Raw genomic sequence first — 17,498 nt, 5'->3', positions numbered from 1 at the left:
TCGCTGTCTGAAAGGGTGGGAGAGGTGGGAACCCTCACAACATTTAAGAAACATTTAGATGAGCACTTGAAATGCCATAGCATACCAGGCTATGGGCAAAGTGAATCATAGAATCATAGAATCCTACAGTGCAGAAGGAGGCCATTCGGCCCATTGGGTCTGTACCGACAACAATCCCACCCAGGCCCTATTCCCATAACCCCATGCATTTATCCTAACTAGTCCTCCTGACACTAAGGGGCAATTTAGTATGGCCAATCCACCTAACTTGCACATCTTTCGGATTGTGGGAGGAAACCGGAGCACCCGGAGGAAACCCATGCGGACACGGGGAGAATGTGCAAAATCCACACAGACAGTGACCCCAGCTGGGAATCGAACCCGGGTCCCTGGCACTGTGAGGCAGCCGTGTTCACCACTGTGCCACCGTGCTGGAAAATGGGATTAGAATAGATAGGTGCTTGATAGCCGGCATGGGCACGATGGGCAGAAGTGCCTCTTTTTGTGCTCTAAAACACAATGACACTATGCTATGTTGTCTGTCTCACACCATCCCCACACATCTGCTGTAGCTCATCTGCCACCGCCCTGTGACGACCGTTACCCAACCGCCCTCTCATCCGTCCGCTGAGGAAATTTGTGATCAAGGATGTTTCTCTGATTGCTGGAAACCACCCACAAGTCAAGCATGACTCAATAATGAGCATATCCCCTTTAAGGGCGGCACGGTAGCACAGTGGTTAGCACTGCTGCTTCACAGCTCCTGGGTCCCGGGTTCGATTCCCGGCTCGGGTCACTGTCTGTGTGGAGTTTGCACATTCTCCTCGTGTCTGCGTGGGTGCTCCGGTTTCCTCCCACAGTCCAAAGATGTGCAGGTTAGGTTGATTGGCCAGGTTAAAAATTGCCCCTTAGAGTCCTGGGATGTGTAGGTTAGAGGGATTAGCGGGTAAATATGTGGGGGTAGGGCCTGGGTGGGATTGTGGTCGGTGCAGACTCGATGGGCCGAATGGCCTCCTTCTGCACTGTAGGGTTTCTATGATTTCTATGATTTCTAAGTGGAGCCATAGGAGATTGCATGAGCATATATATATATATCACTTTGCTCGGAATTCGCTTTGAACATGTGTCAACATTGGGTGGGGGTGGGTGAGCTGCGGCTCATGTCCATGGTCAGGTTCATGTGAATGGGGTGGGATGGTCCACGTGTTTGGAACTCTTGCGAATAGAACGCTGGCGCGTCCAATCAGGGGCGCCCTCCCATTGTGACGTGTAGAAAGTGGGCGGGGCGTGGGTGTGAGTATCCAGAAATTGGTTACAATGTTGGGAGCACATTGAGAAATCCAGCAACGGGAGACATTGTATCAACTCTGATACTGTATCCAACCCAGATAGTGTGTCTAAACCAGTGTACCTGAACCAGATAGTATATCCAACTCTGATACTGTATCAAGTTCTGATAGTGTGCCTAGTGCATTTAAACCAGATAGTATATCCAATTCTTGAGTCAAATCATTCTGTGCAGTGACCCCAAAATAACCAGCATTTCCAGGGGGTAATCTTAACCAATTTGTACCCCTCCCCCCCCCTGCCAATGTGCTTCTTTTGAGTAATGAGAAATCTTTGTGGAAAATTCAACCGTTTTGTTTTCCAGGGATGCAAATGATTAATTTTTACAATTGCAATTCTTCTTGTAGTCTACAAATCAGGACTGGGAGATTAGCCTTGGTGTAATTTTTGTGTGTTTTTTTAAAAGGAAAATGAGAGCATTGCAGTGTGATTTGATGTTTTAATGCACTCCACGTGTTTGTGATATTAGACAAGGGAGCGACTTGGTGTCTCTCCGCCCTGAAGATCCGCTGTGGGACTGGAAGGGGAAGCCAGGGGCTCTCTCTCTTTCTGGAGCCATGTCCGCTGTTGCTTATATCGACTACCTGGCCGCCGAGTGCCTGGTCTCCATCTCCAGCCGCCCGATCGTGCACCGGCCCCCCGGGCAGGAGCCGAGCGGGGAGGGCAAGAGGGAGAGCCCCCGGGAAGGCTGCCAGGACGGGGGCTCCCTCCTCGCCATGGCCAGGATCCTGGCGGACCTCAGCAAGTGCCGACCGCTCCCCCGCTGCGGCTCGGCGGGCGGCGGAGGCAGCGGCGCAGCCCAGCGCCTGGAGCCGCGCCTTGCGCCGGCAGCTGCGCCGGAGTTTGCGCTGCTGCAGCCCCTCTCGGACAAGAGGCATGAATGCCCCTACGCTGGATGTGGCAAAGTGTACGGGAAATCTTCTCACCTCAAGGCACATTTCAGAACGCACACAGGTCAGTGTTACCGCTCTCTCACTTAAAACCAACATTGTGTATCAGTCGAGTCATCATTTTGCCCCTTTTTAAAAATATCACAATTTTGAGGAGGCCATTTGTCCCATCTTGTCCGTACTAGCTCTTTGAAAAGGCTATCCGATTAGTCCCACTTTCCCTCCTTGCCCCCCCCCCCCTTTCAGTTGCCCTTTGGAAGTTCCCATTGCCCCTAAATCGCCCCAAGTTGTGTAAATTAGGGGGCTGGGCCATGCTAAATTGCCCCTTAATGTCCCAAGATATGCAGGTTAGGGGGAATTAGAGGGGTTAATTTGTGGGGTTACAGGAATAGGGCCAGGGTAACATGCTCTGCCAGAGAGTCAGTGCAGGTTCGATGGGCTGAATGGCCTCCCCCCTGTACAATGGTTAGCACTGCTGCCTCAATTCTCGACTTGAGTCACTGTGTGGAGTTTGCACGTTCTCCCCCAAGTGGGTTTCCTCCGGGTGCTCCAGTTTCCTCCCACAGTCCGAAAGATGTGCATTGGCCATGCGAAATTCTCCCTCAGTGTATCTGAACAGGTGCCAGAGTGTGGCGACTAGGGGATTTTCACGGTAACTTCATTGCAGTGTTAATGTAAGCCTACTTGTGACAATAATAAACTTTTAAACTGTAAGAGCTCTAGGATATTGAATTTGCTTCCTCTGCCCTTCCAGACAGCACCTCCCAGATCATAACTCGCTGTGTAAAAGAAAAGAAAATTCTCCTCATCTCTTCCCCTACCTGGCTCATTTGCCAGTATCTTAAACCTGCGCACCCCTGGTGTCCTGCCAGTATGGAAACAGTTTCTCCTCAATTACTTCAGCTAAGACGATGGTCTGATACGATTTAGGGTTTGCAAGGAGTTAAGTTCAGAATTGAATTTCCTGGTTTATTAACTGGGTGGAGAAAAAGGCGGCTGTTAGTTTTTACTGTGGGCGGTGCCTGGGTTTAAGCTGTCAATTACAGATGTTGGGTGTGGCTTTCACTCACTCGTAGCCTGCTGGTTCCTTTCTGCTGCCTGAAGTGTTTGTGTGATTTGCTCTTGAGTTTTGGGAATCTGAGGCAGGGCATCTCTCTCCAAATATGTTGAAAGCTATTTTGGGTGTCCAATGTCATTCATAGAATCCCTACAGTGCAGAAAGAGGCCATTTGCTCCAACAACAATCTTACCTGGGCCATATCCCTGTAACCCCACATATTTACCCCGCTAATCCCTCTAACCTATGCATCCCAGGACACTAAGGGGCAATTTAGTATGGCCAATCCACCTAACCTGCACATCTTTGGAATGTGTGAGGAAACCGGAGCACCCGGAGGAAACCCCCGCAGACACGGGGAGAATGTGCAGACTCCACACACTGTCCCAAGCCGGGAATCAAACTCGGGTCCCTGGCGCGGTGAGGTAGCAGTGCTAACCACCGTGCCGCCCCTCAGATCTCTTGTAGTATTCCTTCTTTTTCCTGAATCTAGTGACACATAAGCTAGACAAAAGCACATGATTTCATCTGATTCTGTAGCTAGTTTTTCCTGGAACACAAAGAAGTCTCACAACACCAGGTTAAAGTCCAACAGGTTTATTTGGAATTATGAGCTTTCGGAGCGCTGCTCCTTCATCAGGTCCACCTCATTCCTGGAACAAGTCAGTTATTAACCAGGAGCCACTCCCAATTTTATAGCCTACCACAGGTGTAATGGAAGGATTTACATGTTGATAATCAATGTGTTTGGTCACATTATGAGCACACCCTCCATGGACAGCAAATCCTGAAGTGGGATTTGAACGCAGAGTTTCTGGCTTAGAGGCAGGGACACTGCCCACTGTGCCAACAAGACCTCTGAGAATCGTTGAAGCCCTACAGTGCAGAAGGAGGCCATTTGGCCCATTGAGCGTGCACTGACAACAATCCCACCCAGGCACAATCACTGTAACCCCATGTATTTACCCTGCTAGTCCCCCTGACACTAAGGGTCAATTTAGCATGGCCAATCAACCTAACCCACACATCTTTGGAGTATGGGAGGGAACAGAGGAAACGCATGCAGACACGGAGAACATGCAAACTCCACACACGCAGTCATCCGGAGATTGGAATTGAACCTGGGTCCCTGGCGCTGTGAGGCAGTAGTGCTAACCACTGTGCCGCACGTTTTACATTTTGTACACATTTTAAATGTATATTAAAACCAGGGAGGAAATTGACCCATTTCACTGCTTAATGGGTAGCACAATGGTTAGCACTGGGGCCTCACAGCACCAGGGAGCCGGGTTTGATCCCCAGCTTGGGTCACTGTCTTTGCGGAGTCTACGCATTCTCCCTGTGTCTGCGTGAGTTTCCTCCGGGTGCTCCGGTTTCCTCCCACAGTCCAAAAGATGTGCTGGTTAGGTGCATTGCTATGCTAAATTCTCCCTCAGTGTAGCCAAACAGGCACTGAAGTGTGGCGACAAGGGGCTTTTCACAATAACTTCATTGCAGTGTTAATGTAAGCCTATTTGTGATAATAAACAAATAATAAAACTTAATGTGGATGACAGAATTCTGTCCGAGGTCATTGCCAATTGTGTCAAGTTTGCTCGAGCGTGGGTGATCCACTCTGACCACACTTGCTTCTGGAATGTGTCTTTGCAAAGAAGTTCTAGAAAGAGATGCAGTGGTTTTTCTCGAAGTTCATCCCCAGCAGCTCTGTGATGTGGGTCTCTGTTCTCTACGGGCTGTTCCCAGGGATTCACAGGATCAAACATGAACTGTGGCTGGAGGACTAAAGCCTCGGTGAAAGGTACTCTTTGGTCTGCCTGAAACCTGTTGGTCTTCTAGTGCAAAGAGTTCCGACCAATGAATCCAAGCATGCCTTCACCATCCTATCCACCTGTGACTCCACTTTCAAGGAGCTTTTGAACCTGTACTCCTAGATCTTTGTTCTATAACTCTCCCCAATGCCCTATCATTAACTGAGTAAGTCCTGCCCTGATTCAATCTCCCAAAATGCATCACCTCACATTAATCTAAATTAAACTCCATCTGCCATTCGTCAGCCCACTGGCCCAATTGATCAAGATCCCATTGCAATCCTAGATGACCTTCACCGATTACAGAGCTGATTGGGTCATAGTAAGTAAAGAATAATATCATCATTCTAAATCCAAATAAGATACAGTGAGTGACGGCAATTAGGACATTACAATAACCCCTGAATGGAAGCTGATCCAACTCCAGGTGTTAGATTCCAATAGTAACTCACTGTTGGCTATTTGATAAAATTATAGGAGTGAGCACTCAAATTAAAAGTTGACATTGCCAGTGCAGCACTGGGGTCAGTAGGAATGTGGGGTTGGGCTTGCAAGCAGATCAGCCAATGGCTCAGCAGGCTTGAGGGGCCGAGTGGCCTACTCCTAATTCCTATGTTCACTGAAGGAATGTTGCATTGTCCAAAATGCTCACTGACTTCAGTTGGTTCCCGATACACATGCCTCAACTCTATCCCAGGCCTCATTCCCACTCCTTGGGTGGAATTTTACAGCCCTCCCCCCCCCCCCGCCCCAACCGTCAGTGGCATTTTTCTGGTCCTGCCAGGGTTGATGGACTTTTGTACAGCTTGCCACATTTTACAGCCCCACCGCGATGGGCCTGTAAAATTTCACCCCCTATCACTGTTATCTCCAGATCTACAATCCTCTGAGAACATTGCATTGCTCCCACTTTCATAATTTGCATATCCCTGATTTTAATTGCTTTGTCAGTGACGACCATGCCTTTAGCTGCCTCAGCTGAGAGATACTCTCTCTAAACCTCCCTGCTTTGTTCTCCAGGCTCATTTTAGACATACCGCTTTGGGCAAGCTTTTGGTCAACAAGGTCATAGAAATAGTTAATTTTTATTTATTCGTCACAAGTTGGCTTACATTAACACTGCAATGAAGTTACTGTGAAAATCCCCTAGTCGCCACACTCTGGTGCCTGTTCGGGTACACTGAGGGAGACTTTAGCATGGCCAATGCACCTAACCAGCACGTCTTTCGGACTGTGGAAGGAAACCCCTGCAGACTCCGCACAGACAGTGACCCAAGCTGGGAATTGAACCTGGGTCCTTGGTGCGGTGAGGCAGCAGTGCTAACTACTGTGCCACCATGCTGCCCCATGAGGAGGGTGGATGGATTAAGGCACTGTCTGTGAGTGTGGTGGAGGCAGGTTCAATCAGGGCATTCCACAGGGAATTGGATTATTATCTGTAAAGGAGAAATGTGCAGGGTTAATGGGGAGAAGGTGGGTGAGTGGCACTGGGTGAATTTCTCATTGAGATGGTGCAGACTCAATGGGCCAAATGGCCGCCTTCTGCACTATAATAGTTCTGTGATTCACTAGCTCAGTGATGTATGACAACTCTTTCATGAAGTGCCTTTAGACATTTTGCTACAGGACAGGCACTATATGAATGCACATTATTGCATGTTCACCAGAGTGTCAAATTAAACAGCTTGACAATTCATAGAATCCCGACAGTGCAGAAGGATGCCACTTTGATTTGATTTATTGTCACATGTATTGGGATACAGTGAAAAGTATTGTTTCTTGCGCGCTATACAGAGAAAGCATACTGTTCATAGAGAAGGAAAGGAGAGAGTGCAGAATATAGTGTTACAGTCACAGCTAGGGTGTAGAGACGTGGTGCCAGGTAGGTCCATTCAAAAGTTGGAAAGCCGCAGGGAAGAAGCTGTTCTTGAGTCGTTTGTTACGTGACTTCAGACTTTATCTTTTTCCTGATGGAAGAAGTGGAAGAGAGAATGTCCGGGGTGCATGGGGTCCTTGATTATGCTGGCTGCTTTGCCGAGGCAGTGGGAAGTGTAGACAGAGTCATCGAGTCTGCACTGACCACAATCCCACCCAGCCCCTATCACCGTAGCCCCACATATTTACCCTGCTATTCTCCCTGACAGTAAAGTGGCAATTTAGCGCAGCCAATCCACCTAACCCACACATCTTTGGACTGTGGGAGGAAACCCACGCAGACACGGGGAGAATCTGCAGACTCCACACAGACAGCGACCCAAGCTGGGAATTGAACCCAGGTCCCTGGCGCTGTGAGGCAGTAGTGCTAACCACTGTGCCACCGTGCCGTCAATTAGAACAAAGGCTGCTATTAACAAAGTTTGCCTTTGGCGATAATGAAGAATTTCACATGGAGGAATCATGACAATTCAGTAGCGGCACGGTAGCACAGTGGTTAGCACTGCTGCTTCACAGCTCCAGGGACCTCGGTTCGATTCCCAGCTCGGGTCACTGTCTGTGTGGAGTTTGCACATTCTCCCCGTGTCTGCGTGGGTTTCCCCCGGGTGCTCCGGTTTTCTCCCACAGTCCAAAGATGTGCGGGTTAGGTTGATTGGCCATGATAAATTGTCCCTTAGTGTCCCGGGATGCGTATATTAGAGGGATTAGTGGGTAATTATGAGGGTTGAAGGGATTAGCAGGTAAATATGTAGGGATACGGGGATAGGGCCTGGGTGGGATTGTTGTCGGTGCAGACTCGATGGGCCGAATGGTCTCTTTCTGCACTGTAGGGTTTCTGTGGTTGGGGGGGGGGGGGGGATGGTATAGGGCTGTGTGGGTCAACTGTGGCAAGCAAGATGGTCAGATTGGTGCCACAACTAGAGAAAGTACTCTGAGTCAAATTCACAGCAATTCTGTGGCACTGGAAATCCTGTCTGTGATCTCATAATGTTGTCTTTGCGCTTTACAGGAGAACGGCCCTTTCCTTGCACGTGGCCCACTTGCAGCAAAAGGTTTTCCCGTTCCGATGAACTGACGCGACATTACCGAACCCACACCGGGGAGAAAAGGTTCAAGTGCCCCCTGTGCGAGAAGTGCTTCATGAGGAGCGACCATCTGACCAAGCACGCCAGGCGGCACCCTGGCTTTCACTCCGGCATGCTTCAGAAGCCACGGAGAATTGGCTCCCTCCATTCCGCAGCCCTCGAACCGGCAAGATAAAAGCCGAAGCTTTCAGGGAGAAAGGAGATCGGCAGGCTGCTGATGTGGCCGTGCTGTCGGCGTGCCAATTTACCTTTGCCGCTACGGTTAAAAACCACTTGTGGGGTTTGCATTTTGGTGCTGTGGCCTTCAAACTCCTGGAGCACCTCCTCACCGCGGTTCGGTGCTTGCTAGCATTAATGTTCCACTGACCAATTTGTTTTTGTTCTACGACACACGACAGCCCTACACAACGATAAGTTTCCAACTCTGCTGGTAATTACACAACCTGGTGTTGTGAGACTTCTTACTGTGTTTACCCCAGTCCAATGCCGGCATCTCCACATCATGGTAATTATCGGTACAGTTGTCCCCTGAACTACACGGTTATCCACTCAACTGGTGTGGAGGTTCACTCTGAACGTTTTTGTTATTTGGACAGCGACTATTCATATTTAGGAAACCGTGTTAGGGCTGTACAAAACGGGCACCAATTCTCCCTGGTGCCATCAGCTCCAGGGGGTGTGACTTTGAATTTATACCAGGAAAAGACTAAAGGGCATGAGTCACAAGCAGTGATTTAGTAGCCAGAATGCCCTTACTCGGAAAGAGGACAGTGGTTGATGTAACAGGGCTTTACAACGGCTGGTAACGCATCTTACACAACCTCCCCACAATGGAAGATGGGGCAGCATTGGAAAGTTATTAAGCTTTACTGTTTTTCTTTGCTACCTTTTTTGAAAAAAAAAATATGCTGGAAAATCTACCTCCTATTTTTAATCTATAGTACCAGCACAAGCATACTTCATACCTGGATTGTCAATCATTGTGATATATGGTGCCTGTGTGTGAATGTGTACATAACGTATGATGTATTTTACTGCACATGAAAGGAAATATAATTCCATTTATAATTTGAAATCTTGCAAAAAGAATTAGTAAAATTCAACTGAATTGCAGCTAATTTTCAAAAGTGAGCACAATTTATTCATGCTAAAATCAGTATCAAAGATTTGAGGTACAAAACATCATTGTAAGGAAATGTTCAGTGGAAGGATGTTTATTACTCTAGATTATTGCAATCCTCCAATAAAATCCCACTGCGCTTCTAAACTGGTTCACTTGTATTTTTATTTATAAAGTTGCTGCGTATTTTTTCCTGCAATGTGGGTGTCACTGGCAAGACCAGCGTTTGTTGCCCATCCCCAAATCATAGAATCCACAGTGCAGAAGGAGGCCACCCACTTGGACCCGATGTATTTACCCTAGTTAGTCCGCCTGACACTAGGGTCAATTTATCATAGCCAATCCACCTAGATGGGTCTTTACGACAATCGGCAATGGTTTCATGGTCACAATTACTGAGACTAGCTTTGAATTCTAGATTTTATTAATTGAACTTGAATTCCACCAGCTACCGTGGTGGGGTCTGAGCCTCTGAATTACTGGTCCATTAAAGTCAACGACACGCCCTGTCTCCACTCAATTTTAGTCAAATTCAGTTCAGTAGGATTTTATCTTGTTTGAATGTCTTTTAAAATGGATTTAAAACCACCATGTCTCTCAACCCTTTCATTGGCATTTATTTGTCATAACATGGCAGGTCTGACAGCATCTGTGGGGAGAGGGGGTTAATGGACGAGATTTTCCATTCGCACTCGCCCTGACGGACCTTTCCATGGTCTGCCCTTCGCCCACTATGATTTCTGTGGTGGGCAGAATCAGAAAATTCACCCCAATGTTTCAGCTCCATGTGACTTCAACACTAATTTATCGGATTGTTTGTGCAATATCCAGTACTTACAACTAAATATTGGGAAGATGCGATACCAACTCCATTCCCTCTCCCTACCTCTCGTCAGTGGCTGAACTGGATTATTTGCAACCTTACCATCCTAACTTTGTTTCCCCAATGTGGAGCTTCCACCTGCATATCTGCACCCTACGTCACTGTAACCTCCCCCAACTCTACCCCTGCCTCAACCCATCTGCTCCTGAAAGCCTCATTCCTGCCTTTGTGACCTCTTCTAGTCTATCCCAATGCACCTCTGGCCAGCCTCCCCACTGTGCATCTTCTATAAACTTCAGATCATCCAGAAGTCTGCTGCTCATATCCTCACTCACACCAAGCCCCGTTCACCCATCACACCTGTGCTCACAGCCTCAATTATAAAATTCACACCCTTATTTTCAAATCCCTCCATGACACCCCCCCCCCCCCCATCTTTGTAACCTCCTCTACCCGTATAACTCTCCTGAGACCTCACAGATCCTCGAATTCCAGCCTGCAGCGTAATCCAATCTGAACCACTCTGCCATGTCTTCAGTACAGTAAGAAGTCTCACAACAGCAGGTTAAAGTACAAGTTTATTTGGAATCACGAGCTTTCAGAGCACTGCTCCTTCAAGTCTCACCTGGTGAAGGAGCAGTGCTCCGAAAGCTCGTGATTCCAAATAAACCTGTTGGACTTTAACCTGGTGTCATGAGACTTCATACTGCACCCACCCCAACCCAATGCCGGCATCTCCACATGTCTTCAGTAGCCTGGGTCCTGAGCTCTGGAATTCTCTCAATAGTAGTGAGTTTCAAAGGGAATTGAAGAAACAGTTGAAAAGGCAAAAAAAGTTGTATGGGGTAAACAGCAGGGTTGGTTAGAGGTGGGACGTGAGACTTACTGGATAGCTCTTTCAAAGGGTTGGCACAGACACAAGGGATTGGCCTCTTGTACAGCAAGTCAACTATAAATAATTCAAAAGATGAATTAAATAAGTAATTATGCACCAGTTTATATAGAACATTATTTCACACCACTGCTCACAGTGTAATATCTCCCAGTGAGATAGCTCTCTTAAAATAAAACTTTTGTAGTAACTGTGATGAAAAGTAAGCAGAAATAAATATGAAATAACAGAAAATGCTGGATGAACTCAGCAGGTGTGGCAGCATCTGTGCAGAGAGAAACAGGGGTAAAGTTTTCAATCTAAATGATCCTTCCACAGAACTGATGGCTGCTTAGATATCCTTCAACACATTTTCTAAGTTTGTTATTTAAATAAAGACAACAGCACAGTGATGGACAAAATATTAAAGGCCAATTGCCCTATTTTTCCAGGGTGAAGATGGCATAGGTGGCACAGTGGTCAGCGCCAGGGACCCAGGTTCGATTCCCGGCTTGGGTCAGTCTTTGTATGGAGTTTGCACATTCTTTCCCGTGTCTGCGTGGCTTTCCTCCAGGTGCTCCAGTTTCCTCCCACAGTCCAAACATGTGCACGTTAGGCTGATTGGCTATGCTAAATTAACCCTTAGTGTCAGGTGGACTAGCTAGGGTAAATATGTGAGGTAACGGGAATAGGACCTGGCTGGGATCGTGGTCGGTGCAGACACGATGGGCCGAATGGCCTCCTGCACTGTAGGGATTCTATGATTCTAAGACCTATGCATCTACGGCCATCCTGCCAATCACCATTTTATTACCTTACTGTCGTGTTTTAAAACTGCCAGAGGTTTTATAAAACGAAGTTGCAGCAATATTATAAATGGGCACAAGAATGGGCAGCATTCTGCATTCGAAAATGTCCCAATATTTTTAAGCAGGGGTTGGTAGGGTAGCTAGATAGTTTAACGAAGTTATGCCTTTACCACACAGCGAGAAAAGTTGCAACAATTTTTCAGAATACACTTACCTAAACTGACCAGGGATTTCACAGGGGGTCATATTCCTCCCCACGAACCCCCCCGTTCTAATTATTGGTAAACTTGGTGGCTCAGGTTTTGCTGTAGAAATGGAGGTTATAAGCGGTGACCGTAACTGGATAGCAATTCCCAGCAAACACGCACAAATATGAGCAACTACGCACAAATATTTAAATGTGAAAATGATATCAATGTGGTGCCTCAGCACAAGGTGCGACAACAAAACAAATAGAGGGACACAACACTGCACCTGCGTGCAATGGCACCATCTAATTTTGTTTTTGAAACATGAAGGCAATTTGTTTCAAGTGCGCTGCCCCATTAAATCTCTTTTGTGCAGCTCTGGACTGTTACTGAATGGGACAGAGCTGTGCAAGGCCTGCATGGGAATTCTTTGATTGCCGTGTGACCGTGCTGTTTACAGGGAACATTGCACTTGTGATGGATACCCACTGAACATGCCACAAAATGTTTGGGCTTGTCCATTCCAGTGTATATTAATCTCACTGGTGTGATGAGTCCAAATTACATTCAAACAACCATTCTGGCACTGAAAATTAACTTTTACAAGTCTGGCATCTCATTCCTTCAGATTCGAATTATTGTTGGATATTTTAAAAGTATGAATAAGTTTCTTTTTGAAATTTTCCTCTTCTTAATCCCATCTTTCACCGGTTTATTTTCTGGATATTATTTGGCATTCAATTAGCCATTTTTCCTGACACATCCGTGCAAGACATTGGTAAGGCCACACTTGGAATATCGTGTACAGTTCTGGTCACCCTATTATAGAAAGGATATTATTAAACTAGAAAGAGTGCAGAAAAGATTTACTAGAATGCTACCGGGACTTGATGGTTTGAGTTATAAGGAGACGCTGGATAGACTGGGACTTTTTTCTTTGGAGCATAGGAGGCTTTGGGGTGATTTTATAGAGGTCTATAAAAGAATAAGGGGCATAGTTTAGTTAGATAGCCAATATCTTTTCCCAAAGGTAGAGGAGTCTAAAGCTAGAGGGCATAGGTTTAAGGTGAGAGGGAAGAGATAAAAAGGGTCCAAAGGGGCAATTTTTTGCAATACACATCTTTTTAGCCTGTCTTGATGCTCTCTCCACTCATTGTTTCGTTTCTTAAAGACTTGATTAGTTGTAAGTATTCGCATTCCAACCATTATTCATGTAAATTGAGTCTCTGTCTTTATATGCTCTGTTTGTGAACAGAATTCCCACTCACCTGAAGAAGGGGCTTAGAGCTCCGAAAGCTTGTGTGGCTTTTGCTACCAAATAAACCTGTTGGACTTTAACCTGGTGTTGTTAAACTTCTTACTGTGTTTACCCCAGTCCAACGCCGGCATCTCCACATCGCAATTTTTTCACACAGAGGGTGGTGAGTGTCTGGAACAAGCTGCCAGAGGTAGTGGTGGAGGCGGGTACAATTTTGTCTTTTAAAAAGCATTTAGACAGCTACATGGATAAGATGGGTATAGAGGGATATAGGCCAAACACAGGCAATTGGGACTAGCTTGGAGCTTAGGGGTTAAAAAAAGGGGCAACATGGACAAGTTGGACTGAAGGGCCTGTTTCCATGCTGTAAAACTCTATGACTCTATCCTGGTTTAACCTGTGAGCTTCAGTGCCAATTCTTCAATCTGATTGGTTGAGGGGTCATGCCATTGCCTGCTGTTTACAGGACCAAGACCCCCGCTGGGCAGCAAAGTGGCAAGCACTCACAGCATGAGGGACCCGAGTTCGATTCCCAGCTTGGGTCACTGTCTGTGTGGAGTCTGCACATTCTCCTCGTGTCTGTGCGGGTTTCCTCCAGGTGCTCCGATTTCCTCCCACAGTCCAAAGATTAGGTTGATTGGCTATGCTAAATCGACCCTAGTGTCAGTGGGATTAGCAGGATCAATGTGCGGGGTTACGGGAATAGGGCCTGGGTGGGATCGTGCTCGGTACAGACCTCGAAGGGCCGAATGGCCTCCTTCTGTACTGTAGGGATTCGATAAGGTCAAGTGCTGTTTGAATCCTCGAATCAGGTTCTGGTGTAGAAGCCTACAGCAAGGGTGTCAGAAACAATGGGTGCTATCCATTCACTGTAAATCCAGGCCAATTTTCTTTTTAGTAGCACTCAAATGCTAACTTTAAACCCGGATGACACTGAGGCAATTAACAGAGAGAAAAACAACTCTACAGTACACAAAAATGGAAGATTTTTTAAAAATAAAGGATATTTATTTCAATTCAGAGACAACAATAAACTTAGGCAGAGTACAATACAGAGCTTCTCAAAAGGTGATTTAAATTTGACCTTTTTAAACAAAATAACAAGAATGCCTATTAGAAAGTAGTCAGCGATACAAAGACCAAGTTTTCAAATAATAAAACCAAAACACCAAAAGTTCTTGAACAAAATGTTTATAAAAACACAGAAGGGAAATATATTGATTTCTCATAGAAGTTTATTCAATGTAGGAGGAGGGGGAGGAGTTTAAAATGAATTAAGCTGGTTCAATTACACTGTACAGGTCTAATAATATTCCAAATGTCCATCTTCGAAAGGAATTAGTTAAAGATATAAAAATGGCAGCATATCACAGTCTTTTCAAATGGGTTGTGGAGATGGCTATGGGAAGACAAAGTTCTGTTAAATATGCAGATTTCAGACAGCTTTTGCAACGTGCGGCAATAATTTAAAAAACTTGACACTAGAGCACAAACTATTCGGACACCTTTGTTATCTTACAAAAATAAAAGCAGAACAGCACAGCATTTTAAATAGCCAACCCTTCAATCCCCCGCTCCATCTGCCCCTAGCTTAAATCTGAATAACGGTGCTGAATGAGTTAAAATTACAATTTTTGTTCCACAACAGTCCATAGCACCAATCAGGGCCAAAGTGCAAGTGGAGGTGCCCACCTTGGCTCGTGGCACACTATTTTCAAACAGATAGATCAGGTGACCTCCAGAGGTGTGGTCTAGAAACCACTCCTCTCACCCAGGGCAACATCAGTGCAAAGGACACTTGGTGATTCATTAAAAAACTTGTGTTACGCACACTAGACAAGGTGCGAGTACAGCGCACTACAAGAATAGTGACTTATTGATACAATTCCCTCCCCTTACTAGGGCTGGATGGCTAGCCCAGCAAGGCACTAGTTACTCCTACAGGAATTTTCAGTACATAAGAACATGGCTCTGACTTATCATGCCATTTCTCCTCTCACAAGAAAGCCCAACTTACCTTTAATTACTGACTTAGAATCATAGAATCCTACAGTGCAGAAGGAGGCCATTTGGCCCATCGAGTCTGCACCAACCACAATTCCACCCAGACCCTATCCCCAGAACCCCATGTATCTACCCTAGCTAGTCCCCCTGACACCAAGGGGCAATTTAGCATGGCCAATCCACCTGACCCGCACATCTTTGGACTGAGAGGAAACCGGAGCACCCAGAGAAACCCACACAGACACGGGAAGAATGTGCAGATTCCACACAGACAGTGACCCAAGTTGGGAATCGAACCCGGGTCCTTGGCGCTGTGAGGCAGCTGTGCTAACCACCCCTAGTTGGTGATGTAACACAGCACAGTTCTGAGAGGGAACTTTTCCTCTCTCCTCAGATGCAGAATCAGGTTGCACTCCCGAACGTGGTTTGAAAAAGAACAGAGGATTCCCTGCCCTTGTTTAGAGCTGCCTGTCCAGTTGCAAAAGGGGCTTTCCACCCATCTTAATCATTCCTCAGCTCATAAATCTGTTTTCTGTCTGACTGCCTCGCTGGTACACGAGAGCTTTTTAAAAAAAAACAATTTGAGAAACGGTAGTTTTTTTCTCTCCTGTACAGGGGGAATAGAATGAGAAGCGCTAATTTCGCAATAATCTGTCATGACAAATCACGCATTACAGAAATAGGACACCCCAAAGCAGTATATTGATAACAATTTCCTCAGGGGACAGCAATCTATCTTTAGTTATACAAACTTTTGACTCCCCATTAATTATTTTTTTTTACAGCTCTGTACAATAGTTCAGTTCCCAAACTGAAGAACAAGTTACCAATGCCAAAATTTTTTAAAAATAAAAACACAAAAGGGAAATATACTGATTTCTCATAGAAATTTATATGCCGGGGGGGGGGGGGGGGGGGGTGTGTGTGTGTGTGTGTGTGGCAACACCCACAAAGATGCAGTCTCCCAAGTGTAAAAACTGCACATCCTTTCAGACAGCTTTTGCAACGTGCGGCAATAATTTACAAAAACTTGACACTGGAGCACAAACTATTCGACACCTTTGTTATCTTATAAAAATAAAAGCAGAACAGCACAGCATTTTAAATAGCCAACCCTTCAATCCCCCGCTCCGTCCGTCTGCTCAGCCACCTTAAATCAGAATAATGGTGCTTGAAGAACAAGTTACCAAGCCATACCAATATCAGAGCGCCTTTGGCAGCACATACGGGAGTGATAGCTGGCAAAAAATAGCTGATATCACTCTCGCAATAACGTGTTGGCATTTCTCTACTCATATAACGAGCATTTCAAAAGGCAAATGTGCGAAAGGTCACAGAACCATTGCACACAAAACTCCTGGGTCACAATAAATGACAAGGTCCGGATAACTCTGTTGTGTAATCATCCATTTCAGAAATGGAAGGTGAGACTGTGCTGCCAGGCACACACAACGTGGCGCTGAAGTTCCATCCAAAAGCACGGGTAGGTTTTCTTTTGTTTTAAAAAGACTCTAAATTCAGGCAATAAGGGAAATGGTCCTAAGATGCCAAGAGTCAGTGTTTTGCATGTAAACATATCGATTAATACCAGAGAGAGAACTGTCCGTTAAGTTACTCAGTTATGCACTTGTACTCTTCGTCGTCTCCTGAGAAAAGCCTTCAGATTCCACTTGCCCGGTGGCAGCATGCGTGGCCCATTGTAAACACACAGCACCGTCATGTTGTCAGAGTAAGTCAGATTCTGCAATAGCTACAGAAAACCAAATTACAGCACGTCAGCAATAAGCAAACACGGTCAGTCTTGTCGTCTGATAAAGAAGTTGAAGTTACACTATCAGGTAAAATGTTCTTCCTTTCATTCACACACATTTGGTCAACTCCATACACTTCAGCTGTTACTGTGTTATCCTTCTCTTTACGCCCTGTACGCGCTCTTCATGTGCCAACGACATATTCTAGGTTTACTTACTGTTAACGTGACACCAGATTCGAGAGGTTGCAGCATCTAATGCATTCAATGGTAGTTTCAACATATTATACTCCATGAACTAATTGTGTCAAACTATGTTAACTTAAAGTTAAAAGTTTAAAATTAAAGTTTATTTATTAGTCACAAGTACGCTTACATTACCACTGCAATGAAGTTGCTGTGAAATTCCCCTAGTCGCCACAGTCCAGTGCCTGTTTGAGTCAATGCACCTAACCAGCATGTCCTTCAGAGACTTGTTAACTTGTATAGGACTGACGTGTAGGTGGCCATGTGACAGGTGGTTGAGCTCAGTTGGCTGGACGGCTGGTTCACG

General features: G+C 46.0%; 2 protein-coding genes across 2 annotated transcripts in view; one reads left to right on the top strand and one right to left on the bottom strand.

Annotated features, from left to right (window-relative positions):
• The first annotated feature begins 781 nt into the window (after positions 1–781).
• On the top strand, positions 782–13,263 carry klf9 (Kruppel like factor 9). The gene is made up of 2 exons (XM_078214027.1): positions 782–2,301; positions 8,047–13,263. Exons 1-2 carry the CDS (start codon positions 1,905–1,907, stop codon positions 8,295–8,297), a joined length of 648 nt encoding a protein of 215 aa, XP_078070153.1. The 5' UTR covers positions 782–1,904; the 3' UTR covers positions 8,298–13,263.
• Positions 13,264–14,177: 914 nt separating this feature from the next.
• The window catches only part of smc5 (structural maintenance of chromosomes 5), a 56,434-nt gene continuing 53,113 nt past the window's right edge, over positions 14,178–17,498 (bottom strand). Inside the window, exon 24 of the mRNA XM_078213957.1 lies at positions 14,178–16,945. Within this exon, the coding sequence (XP_078070083.1) occupies positions 16,811–16,945 (135 nt within the window). The 3' untranslated portion in view covers positions 14,178–16,810. The remainder of the gene's footprint in view (positions 16,946–17,498) is intronic.

The sequence above is a fragment of the Mustelus asterias genome, chromosome 6, assembly GCF_964213995.1.
Source record: "Mustelus asterias chromosome 6, sMusAst1.hap1.1, whole genome shotgun sequence".
Taxonomy (NCBI): domain Eukaryota; kingdom Metazoa; phylum Chordata; class Chondrichthyes; order Carcharhiniformes; family Triakidae; genus Mustelus; species Mustelus asterias.
The sequence above is the reverse complement of the archived record's forward strand: the minus strand, read 5'-3'. Positions and strand labels throughout refer to the sequence as shown.